Below are 12,483 nucleotides of genomic sequence, written 5' to 3'. Positions count from 1 at the left end.
CAGATTTTTGTTGATCTTGATGACTCAGACATATCTCTAAACTGGTTCTGTGGAAATAGTCTTCCAATGGATATTTTTGCTCATTAGTGTCTGTCTTTCATCGACAATAATGGAGTGGTGTTTGTCATCACCTTAGTGTCTCAGAGTGCCTCTGTTTTGTTACTGCATTTCTTTGTGGTTTTCCAGTCCCTCATTCATTGAATTGTCTTAGTATATTGGATTGTTGTGTATTATATATTGATCTTTTTTCCTTTTCAAATGTCAGTTATTGTCAGGTCAATGCCAAGCTTTTTATCTGCTAATGTGTTGTTTTGTTCCATGTTAAAATCATTTAGAGCAATTAATCCCACAATTTAAGGTCTATAGAGGAACATTTAAGTGGGACTCCAGTCAATAATATTGACAAGCTCTAATTTTAGTTTCTGTGCAGACCGTATGTTTGGGGTTTTGCTACCACAACATTTAAAGTGCCATCAGTGTTGTTTACAATCAATTAAACCCAATGTATGTGTTTTTATACACTACAGTTCAAAAATTTGGGGTCAATAAGAGTTTTTGAAAGAAGTCTCTTATTCTCTATAAGGCTGCAATAAAAATAGTAGTTTTGTGAATTATTACAATTTAAAATAACTTTTCTATTTTAATATATTTTAATATATATATATATATATATATATATAATATGCAGGGTGCGATTTGCCGGGGGGGATGGGGGGATTTCCCCCCTCTGGTCTATGCATCCCTGCCTATGCTGAATAACTTTTATCCCCGGTGGGGATAAAACATCATGCAAACCCGCTCTGACGTCCCGATCTGAATCAAATGATTCGCGATACACGCTTTGAAGTCCCGATCTGAATCAAATGATTCACGATACACGCTCTGACGTCCAGATCTGAATCAAATGATTCGCGATACGCGATCCGATTGGAGCGCTTCGAAACAGTGAATCATTTTGCGACGCAAGGGTTTAACTGTTTCAGAGTTTCAAAAAGCTCTGTTTTGTTCTTTGCTCGCTTTCTCTATGTAATTTGTTGTTTGAATAACCGTGGACATTAAATCATTACAATGAATAGGCCTAACGTAGGCTTACAATGTTTTTATTAAACTGAGATCACACTTAATACAATTTCCGTCGTATTAAAAACATTTCATAAAAATTTTCAAAAGCATCCCCCCCTCTGCTTTTTTCACAAATCGCACCCTGTATATATATATATATATATATATATATATATATATATATATATATATATATATATTAACTGTAAAAAATAAAAACTATTCTTTTTTTTTCACTGGAAAAAAAAGGCTTACTGACCAACCATTTAAATGTGTATTGGTTGACTAACTGGGATGTCTCAGATTTCAGGGAAACATATACACATTATATATATTGTTAAACTGCTGCTCAATCAATAGTTATATTTTTGTTAATAACTGTATTTGTGACTGTGAAACTATTAAAACGTTAAGAATGTTTTAAAATATTATGTCTTTATTATATTTTATTACAATAATAGCAAAATCTTTATCAAATGTAAAATATTATTTATTTATTGGAAGCTGCATTCAAAATCCAGTCCCCATAGTTTGAATGGACATGATTAAATATTAACATACCTGTCACTAGATGAGTTACTCCTGAGCAATCAAATGCTTGGATGTTGTTGTTGTTCTGCATAAAATGGCATCACTGCTTTCAGATCTGTCCAAAGGGATTCATTGAGCCAGTCCAAGCTGTTTTCCATAGTAAAATGTCAGTTTATTTTACTAAGAATTAAAACAGACGCATATAAATCCTGTATGGCCACACTTCAAGCTTTCTTTCTAGATGGAGAGTTAATTGTGAAATCTCTGCATATTGTACATCATTGGCTGAGTATCGCCTGTGGTGTGCGAGTGTTGTGTCAGAGAAAGGCAAACTCCTCCAAGCCATTCCCCAGGCTGGATGTCAGAGTGTGACGTGGACTTATGCCATGATAGTGTTACAATGTGTGTTTATTCACCCATGAATATGTAGAGAAAGTTCATCCCTCTGCTTGTCGTCACACAGCTCAGAAAACAAGTAGCATGAGTCTCAATAACTCTCCACAAACTTATGCAAGCACACAAATGCAGCAGCTTAGCAAGCAAATGCCCCTTGTAACCAACATGTGTTCCTCTGGTACTGTGGGGATAACAAACCTCAATACTCAAGGTGCCATTTGAGTTGACATCAAACTTCCATGCCAGTATTTCGCTTACTATAAATGTTGACAGTTTAACTAACTCTTTAAAACTACTTCTGCCAAGGCAGTAGTTAACCTAAAAAAGAAATCTCTGCTAATTCCTGCTATGGCACCTATTGTTGCAACTATGAGAATGCACAGCATTTTTGCATTGTGTCATGACTTGGGGTCTGCTTATATTGCTAGAAATGTTTGCAGTTGCAGTCTGCAGTCCAGACCTGCAACTTCATCTGCATCTATGTACACTAAAAGGTTCCATAGCAAAGTACCCTGTGGCTCAACAAGGGATAATTTACACAAAAATGAAAATTCTTCTGTTATCAATTACTCTGACCTGTAATACTTCTCTTTATCTTGAAAGAAAACTTTTTTGCTTTTATTCACATATGATCATAAATCAATGCACATACATAGAACACATCAAAGATGGTCAGTGGCAGCTGAGCTACACTTGCATTACACATGAGAAACCTCATTAGTTCTTGTGTGTCAAGCCAGCTTGTTTGAGCTTCCTCTTGCCATATTTTGTGTGCTTTATGTATATATGTGTTCTCTGTATATAATCTAGACTAAATCTATTCATCATATAAAGTAATTGTATCTCTTCAGTAGACTTAAACTGGAATTAAACTACTCAGTTCATATAAAAGCACTAGAGCAGGGGATGGCAACCTACGGCACGCGTGCCAACAGTGGCATGCAGAGGGATAATCACTGGCACGCGAACATTAGGGAAAACTGCATACTGACGTACATTTTGAGGTAATAACTTATAATAGTCACACAGACTGTTAGGAGCTATAAATACTGTTAAGGTGTGGGAATTAACTTGCGCTAGTCTACGGATGTGTGTGCGACTGCTGCACATACTAGGCACTTCAGAACAAAGCCTCAGCAGTCTAACAGCACTCGACAATGTCAAAATGACTGAGATGGCCAATAGAATCAAAGTAGGCGGGGTTTACTATTGACAGAAGCAGAGTGCGAAGCATCAGTTTAACGTTAAAGAGAGAGAGGTAAGATGAAGTTGCAAATCATTTGATATTAGTCAACTTTTAACAATATGTTTACGATAGAAATGTTAAATGACCGACAGCTATATCCAGTGATGCAAACTACTCAATTTTTTTTCTCTCAAATATTGCCATTTTGAGAGAGAGAGAGAGAGAGATGTAAATTTTCTTCGTCTGTCTCTTTCTACAAACAATGAAGCTGAGTTTAGATACTTAAAACAGTGATTTTACCCCCGTCCTTGCTGAGAAATATAATGTAGCGTTTCAGTATCAATTAATAAAAATCACGTGGCAGCGCTGACAACAAGTTTATGAGCTTTTGAATGTTACTTTTTGCACAGTGCAATCTCAGATCTGTGTGCCAGTGGTGTGTGTTTGTGTGTGCGTGCATCAATTAAAGCAGCGCATTGATATAGAACAATGATTAAACTGAAAAGTTTTAATGCATTTGCCTTGTTTACACACACACACATACAATGATGTTTAGTATGGTCACACTGTATATCTGTTATTCAAGAAACGTGAAAAGTTTAAAAAAACAATTTATGAAAAAATCTTCAGAAACTATTTGCAAGAAAATCAAAGAGGCCTATTGTTTTTTTTTATTGTATCATTTAAAAATGTGTATGTACTGTACAAAGCATTAATGCATTCTGTATAATACTGGGTAATAATAACGGGGCTGTTGGCACAGTGGTTAACCAGAAAAATAAAAAATGGCACGTCATGCCGAAAAGGTTGCCGACCACTGCACTACAGTGACTTTGGATGTCAGGAGCATTTGTGTAAGACTGTGCAAGAAAGCAGTTTCTAGAGACCCATGTAGCTTTCACAAAGACAGCCATACTGACAGTAACATGAATGATATACTGTGGAAGTTGCATTGCACAGTCTAGCCACAGATATATGCAGTCTCTGTTTGTTTTCATAACTGTACCATGTGCTGCTATGTGGATGATGGTCTCATTATCATTCACATGCTCATTTCCATTCTCTCCTTCTATTCTCCAATAATCACAAATGGAGCGACTTGCAGCTCCCCACTGTGTGACCCCTTCCCCCCCACTACTCGGATTTGCTTCAATCTTGCTCACACACTCATACAGACACCGACTTGCACCCATCCCCATGGTGATTCCAATGCAGTGTTGTGCAATGTTATGTTGTTGTGTATGTATATGTGACCTGACCTGTCCCCTTCCATGCTATTGTTCAGCAGACAGATGCTGTACCACCCTCCACTCTCATAATCCCTGTGATCCCAATCTCCACTGTCCCTGCGGAGCCCGCTGTCATCTCTTCATCAACGTCACAGGTCTTTTTTTTTCTTTCTCTATTTTCCCTCTATACCCCCTCCCTCCCTTATTTTTTTGCTCTCTTCCTGTTGGTCATTTTTTCTTGATCCCTGCCATTCCACTGCTCGTTGATGGGCCTGAAGGATTATCAGCCCCAGAGTCGGGTAAAGTACCACGGCTCCCCTTGACTAATAGCATCTGCGTGTCAACCAGCCGGAGGAAGTCGAAAGCCTCACAAAAAGACAGATAGAGAGATTGAGCAAGCAAGCCATAGAGAGTGGATTTAATTTTAGGTTACTTTTGGCTCGTAATAGCATTCATGCTTCAGCATTGCATGTTCTGCAGTATAAAATGCCATGTACGTACGTATGCTGGCAGTGCTGTGTTAATCTGGTGTGAGTTCCGGTGGTGGTATATGTAGCATCATGTGGAGAGTAAGTGAACAGACTTTTGTTATAAAGAATTATGCTTAACATGGCTTTTTCTTTACCTTATCTGCTAAACGCAACAAATGGAATGGATGGATGGAACGGGAAATGTGCTGAAATCCATGCCTTAACTGGACTCTTTTCTCTTGCAGGCAAATCCTCCCCCTGTCGTGGTAAATACAGAGAGCTTGGATTCAGCTCCATATGTAAGTGTCCTTTTCACTTATTTACACTTTTTTTAATTTTTACATTTTGGAATTCTGAATTCCCTCAGAGCAGCATGACACATAGTTCTATCAGTTTCATTTTAATAGCTGTTATTGTCAAGTTACTTTAGGTGAAACTTTAGGGGGAAAATGTGTAATAGGGTGAGATTTGCTATGTGGCAGTTTGAATTCAACATGAAATTGCATTTTCTTTTTACTTATAAAATCACATATATTCAAAAGAAAAACCACATATATAAAAAAAAAAATCAATAAAAGACACCACATTAACCATTTTCCTCCTTTTTACTATACTAGAGCTCAACATCTACTAGAGCTCACCCATAGTAAGCCTATGGGTGAAACTTCCGTTTCATTAGCCGCTATAGGTAAATAACGAGGAGAATAACAACATGCAGTAAACGGTAAAACTGTTTGCAGTACAAACCAGTGTGTTCTTAATTAAGATAACAGATTAAAATAATATGATAGGGTACATCAATTGTCAATATCAATTGTACAAAACAAACTGTTTTGTACAGCTAAAAATAGCTGGACGCAAATGAGACCGGAAGCTAGACCCATAGAATTTACAAATGGCGGCGCCCATTTTTACGTCAGGAAAAAGGAACTGGATCGAGAAAATGGAGGATGGAGGATAGAATGTGATGCCTAAATACAACAAAGTGTGTACGATTTGAAGCTGCTCAGACTGATCAGTGTATGACGTCAAAGTAGCGCAAGACCTAATTACCTTTTTGTGGTGGAATCTTAGTAGTTTCTTATTTTAGAGTAATATTGTGAAATATTATTAGTAGAGATTCACCGATCGACTGGCCTGGGACTGGAATTAGCCGATTTTCCTCATGATCGGCCCAGACCGGTGAATGGCCGGTCAGTCTGCCGATTCCCGAGCTGGTCCATTTTGACGGAAAGGTGGAGTTTGTTGATACTGATTTTATTTGAATGGTAACAACTCTACAGTTTCTTATTATTCTAACTGAATTAATTGAAACAAAGTAAGAAATTGATGTGAAAGATGACACATTTAAAGGGATAGTTCACCCAAAAATTAAAATTAGCCCGTGATTCTGCTACGCCTATGTCATACAGTCAAAAGCATCATCATGAACACACCTGCTTGAGCGAACGGAAGCTGGAGATTCTAGTTTATAAATTTTTAAAAATCTATATTTTTCTAATACTAACGCATCGTTTCGCTTCAGAAGACCTTTATTAACACCCTGGAGCCGTGTAGAGTAGTTTTATGATAGATGGATGCAGTTTTTTAGGCTTCAAAAACAGGGGCACCATTCACTGCCAGTATACAGCTTGGAAGAGCCAGGACAATTTTGAATATAACTGCGATTGTGTTCGTCTGAAAGATGAAAGTCAGATACACCTAGGATGCCCTGAGGGTGAGTAAATCATGGGCTAGTTTTAATTTTTGGGTGAACTATCTCTTTAATAAGGTTGGTGGGAGAATGACCATTTAAAAAAGCATAGTGGGAAATGACATGTTTTGTTATATATAGCAACTCATTTTAAGTTAATTGTTATTCCTACTTCTTTCCAGTCACAGAGCACTTTATTTTGAGAGTTGTTTAAGATTGGGGGGATTGTGGGTAATGTTTAATAATTTATTTTATTATGTAAAAAAATTTTTGCATTGAAATTTGCATAGATTTTTGTTTGTATATGCTGTCAATTATAGTTCTTATAGAGAAAATCGGAATCAGCAAAAATCGCTATTGGCAGGTCACACTTACAAAAAATTGCAAATTGGAACCGGCCAAGAAAATTGCAATCGGTGCATCTGTAATTATTAGAATTTAAAATAACTTTCTATTGTTTTACAGTAGTACCCTATTTACTAGTAGGTCGTTAAGAGTACATATTACTACTCAAGGTTACTAATATGCACCTTTTTAGATTAAATAAGATACAGTTTTCCCATTAAGAGCACTGCCCTAGTGACAAACTGTTGTACCCCTAAAAGTAAAATTTTTGCATATTTGTTTTATTGGATTATATTATCCAGTAGCTTATGTGGCGTAGGTGACTTGAGCAAAAAGTCACTTCAGAGTACTTTATTTTGTTGAAAGACTATACAGTACAACATTAGGAAGATTAGACCCTTCTTGTCAGAGCAAGCCACCCAACTTCTTGTCCAAGCTCTTGTTCTCTCCAGACTGGGCTATTGTAATGCTCTCCTGGCGGGCCTTCCTGCATGTACTATCAAGCCTCTACAATTGATCCAGAATGTAGCAGCGAGGGTTGTCTTCAATGAGCCCAAAAAATCTCACGTTACTCCTGTCCTCATCAGGTTACACTGGCTACAAGTAGCCGCTCGCATCAAATTCAAGGTACTGATGCTTGCCTACAAGACGACCACTGGCACGGAACCAATATACCTAAACTCACTCGTTCAAACTTATGCGCCCTCCAGAAGCTTGCGTTCGTGCTTGCAAGTGAACGGCGCCTTGTGGTACCATCCCAAAAAGGTTCAAAATCACTCTCACGGACCATTTCCTGGACTGTGCCCGGCTGGTGGAATGACCTCCCAATCTCAATTTGAACAGCTGAGTCTTTACTCATCTTCAGAAAACATCTAAAGACTCATCTTTTTCGCCAGCACTTGACCAACTAATACTAGCACTTACCTTTTCTTGTCTATCCTATTCTTGAAAAAAAAAAAAAAAAAACCTTGCTACGGGTTCTGTGATAGACTAACTGAGGCTTGTCATGGGACTTGTATACTGTTGTTGTTCTCTCATTGGTCTGATTGCTTGTATTGTTCTCATTTGTAAGTCGCTTTGGATAAAAGCGTCTGCTAAATGATTAAATGAAGTCAAAAATGGGATAATGTTCACTGATATCATAGGTGCTTTAAGCATGGAAATTATTGTAAATGTTCATCAAGGAAGTCAATATTTTAAACACGTTGACAAGATTCAGTCATGTTTTTCACTGCACTGCTTGTACCAGGTTACCTCTGGACCTCATGTTAGCGTAGAGTCTGGAATATAATTTGTGAGGCCCATTAGTCGAGGGTGGTGTGCATTCAGCACTGTAGTGAAATGACATCTCTTGGGTTTGTTTTCCGCTTCATTTCCTTTGAGTCTGCCTGTGGAGTAGCGAGGTCAGTAGTCTTAATTGTGCCACTCAGGAGCACTACGTCTGTTTTTCTTATCAAGCACCACACATTCAACCTTCACTTTAGCCTTTATGCTGTATCAGCAGTGCCGCAGGTTCTGGGTAGCATATAGACTCTCACGGGACTCACCACTGTTTTGTCTTATGTGATTGGGGACTGTAATTGACTAACGTGGAAATTATGTTGTGAAGGCAAGCAGGGTGAGAATAATGTTTTTAGGTTGGCTTGTTTAGACGAAACTGCATTTTGTGGGCTCAGTTAAGATTAGAATTAAATAAGGCTAATGACTCTATCACTGAATTTATTGAATTTGTTGTGATAATGTGTTGAATATTTGAAGATTTATTAGTTACCAAAAACAATCTGGGCACCTAGTCAAAAACTTAAGTGGCAAATTGAAAGTAAAATATTCACTATCGTTCAAAAGTTTAAGGTCGTTATGATTTGTTATTTTTTTCAATATTATTTATTTCAGTATATTTAAAAATATAATCTATTCTTGTGATGGCAAAACTGAATTCCCAACAGCCATTGCTCTATTTGTCAGTGTTACATGATCCTTTAGAAATCATTTTAAAATGCTGATTTGGTGGTCAGTATTTACGGTGTAGTTATGTAATATACTATATACACATCTAACCCAAAGCTGTACATTGTGCAATCAATTAAGTCCTTTATCTTAAGTACTAAATATACTCAATAAAAACATACAATCTACAAAACCTAGAGAATACCTAGTTCTCAAAATCTCTGGTACATCTCATATGATGGTAATTCTCTTGTATCGTTCACCTAAATCAATGTCACATTTTTTCACTGAACTGCATGAACTGTTAACCCTTTCCTGTGCTATGTCTTCTTCTGTTATCTTACTTGATTTCAACATAAATATTAATATTGATTGTGCAGATTCCCGCAAACTCATGTCAGTTTTTTTCAGTTTCAGTCTCTTACAGCATATTGACTTTCATACACACTTAAAAGGTCACATAACTGGATTTGGTCTGTACTACTGGTCTACTGTACGTAATGTTTCTGTGCTTGGCTCTCAGATTGGACTTTCTGATCACCTCTTCATCAAACTAAACCAGTGGTTCCCAATCCTGGTCCTGGAGAACCCCCAACACCGCATATTTTAGATGTCTCCCTATTCAAACACACCTGATTCCATTCATCAGCTCATTAGTGAAGACTCCAAGTCCTCAAATGTGTGTGTCAGATAAGAGAGACACCAAAAGCGTTCAGTGTTGGATGAAATCTACCACAACTTTCTGTAACCTCAATTCTGTTAATCAATTACTGTTTACTGAATCTGTACAAAAATCTTTCTGACATTACTGATCACACTACTGCCCTTGATATCCTTGCCAAATTTAATACCTGTATTTCTACTGCACTTAATATACACGCTCCCCTTAAATGCAGACTTGTACCTTCTACACATACATCTCCCTGGTTTACCCCTGCACTTCGCAAACTGAAAACTACTGGTTGTCTCCTTGAACGCCTTTACAGGAAAACTGGATTGAATGTGCATCTTATTGCTTACAAGGACCATATTCAGCTTTTTAAATCTGCTTTAAATACTGCACGCTCCAGTTACTATTCTGCCCTCATTACCAATGTGTCCTCCTGTCCTAAAACACTGTTTTCTGTAGTCAACAAACTCACCAACCCCCCTACACCTGTCATGAGTAACTCAGTAGACCTCTGTGAGTCATTCTTATACTTTTTCCAAAATAAAGTAAATCGCATATATAATCTCTTTCCAACAATGCACTCCCCTATCCACTCACATGACGTCTCCTCTGATTTTGCACCTGGTACTTTTACTGATTTTGACCCTCCAATTCCTGCCTATATCTCTGAGCTACTCAAAAAATCTAATCCATCTTTCTGTCACATCAAAAAACCCAACACATAACCACCCAATAACTCTGTATCTGTTATTTTGCAGCCTATTTCACTTCTCATTTCTCAACTAATTTCTCCTCTTGAATTAAAATCTGCAGCTGTCACACCAGTCTTAAAGAAACCCGGGCTTGACCCTTCTGATATGACCAATTACAGAACAATTTCAAATCTTCCGCTTCTTTCAAAGGTACTTGAAAAAGTTGTTGCTGCTCAACTTCAGTCATATTTGTCATCTCATAACCTCTATGAATATTTCCAGTCCGGTTTTCGCACTATTCACAGCACTGAGACGGCACTTCTTAAGGTTGTCAATGACCTCCTTATGGCCACTGATGATATTCTCATCTCACAACTCTCTGTTCTTGGTATTTCAGGAACTGCCCTATTTTGGTTCAATTCTTACCTGTCTGACCATCACATTTACATTGCTGTCCATCAGGTTAAGTCCTCTACTGCTCATGTCTCTCACGGTGTTCCTCAGGGTTCTGTTCTTGGGCTTTTACTCTTCTTCATCTATAATGCTCCCTTTATGTAGCATTATCTGTCATCACGGCTTCAACTTCCACTGTTATGCAGACGACACCCAGCTCTATATCAGTTCTCAACACAACTCTCCCTTTCCCACCAACTCCATATCAGCTTGTATTAATGATATAAATGCTAAATGCTAAGTAACTTTCTCAAACTCAACACTGATAGAACAGATCTACTACTTGTTTCATCAAAAAATTTTGCTTCTTTCTGTGCTGACAATGTTAACATTGCTGGGATCTTGGTTCAACCTTCCACCACTGTTAAAAACCTGGGTATAATCTTTGACTCCTCTCTCTGTAATATCGCTCGCTTACGTCCCTTCTTAAATATTAATGATTCTGAGGCACTGGTTCATGCCTTCATTACTTCTCAACTCGACTACTGCAATTCTCTAAATTAATCTATATTTTTTTGTCTGCTGTCATGTTTATCTGTTTTGATATTGTAAAGTGACCTTGAGTTTGCAGAAAGATGCTATATAAAATAAACTTATTGTTATTATTATTATAGTAGAAATCACTGAGTGGAGTCCTGTGTCCTTGCTCATTTGCTCAATGTTCAGGACTCCGGCAGTGTGGCACTGTCCATGGAGACCAAACCAGACGCAGCCAGCTACAGTGCTAATGAATACATAGACCCAATCCCTCTATGCATTACATAATCAAAGCTGAGTTATTCTCGAAAATTGCTTTGACTGCAGTCTCATATTACACCATCATTGAATAGACACTGCAGTTTAAGGGTCATCTTTGTCTTTTTATTGTTTAGTGTCATAAGGTTTAAATCAAAGGAGAATCTATAACAGAGCTTCTCCTAACAGGTGACTTAAAGTATGGTCCTAAAAACGACAATCAACAGCAGTTTGTGAGCACAATTCATTTATAGCACATATTTAAGCTTACCTTGAAGCATATAAAAACTCAGTGTACACTTCAGTCTCTGGGCTCATGGTGTTCAGGACACCAATAAAAGACGAATCACGTGGTACTACAACACATCATGATGTCAGATTTAACAGAATTGCACTAAACAAATGCCATCAAGGTTGGTGGACCACTTTATGAGTTTTAGCTGCGTTTGCTTGTGCTTGTTTGTACAGGTCTCAGCTACTCATCATCAGCTTTTCGGGGCAGTTTAATGGGTTTATTCGTATGTTTCAGTGTCTGCTGTTAGCCAGCCATGCCACTGATTTCATTTAATAGCTCACTGCTTCGACAGTCTCATCAGTCACACATACTTACAAAGCTCTATCTATCTATCTATCTATCTATCTATCTATCTATCTATCTATCTATAGTCAAACCAAAATTTATTGAGACATCTTCAACATTTTTCACATTATTGCAGTTTATTTGCTATAGTTTAGAAAATGGTATAAAATATGACAAGAACTCAACTCAACTCGTTAAACTGTGTCAGAACAAATTCATCTTGATAATGCCATCCTACTGTTAGACTGTCTCAAATGAATTAGGTTTGAATAGCTGTCAGCTGTCAACTGTTATATTTAAGTATACAATTCGATAATACCAATTTAGGTCAACCAATTACCAAGCAATGCTTAATTTTGTTCAGTCTGTGGTGTAAAAAGATTGCATTTGCAATTAAAGAAAAAAAATACTTAAGCAAAACATGGTCAGGTCAAAATATCTGAATAATTTTTGGTCCCAATTTTTTTTTAATTGAAAATACATTTAAAAATATT

The 12,483-nt window shown here is 37.4% G+C and overlaps 1 protein-coding gene across 24 annotated transcripts in view; it reads left to right on the top strand.

Moving 5' to 3' along the window:
* Positions 1–12,483, top strand: part of dlg1b (discs large MAGUK scaffold protein 1b) — a 130,335-nt gene that overhangs the window by 83,744 nt on the left and 34,108 nt on the right. For 10 of the 24 annotated variants that reach the window (XM_042717819.1, XM_042717821.1, XM_042717822.1 and 7 more), the window contains 2 exons: positions 4,461–4,559; positions 5,120–5,173. In XM_042717819.1, coding sequence (XP_042573753.1) covers positions 4,461–4,559; positions 5,120–5,173 — 153 coding nt within the window. The remainder of the gene's footprint in view (positions 1–4,460; positions 4,560–5,119; positions 5,174–12,483) is intronic. The other 14 variants (XM_042717824.1, XM_042717833.1, XM_042717830.1 and 11 more) reach the window with 2 other exon arrangements.

Source organism: Cyprinus carpio, chromosome B2 (genome assembly GCF_018340385.1).
Source record: "Cyprinus carpio isolate SPL01 chromosome B2, ASM1834038v1, whole genome shotgun sequence".
In the NCBI taxonomy this organism is placed as follows: Eukaryota; Metazoa; Chordata; class Actinopteri; order Cypriniformes; family Cyprinidae; genus Cyprinus; species Cyprinus carpio.
Note: the sequence above shows the minus strand (reverse complement) of the source record. Positions and strands in the feature narration are given on the sequence as shown.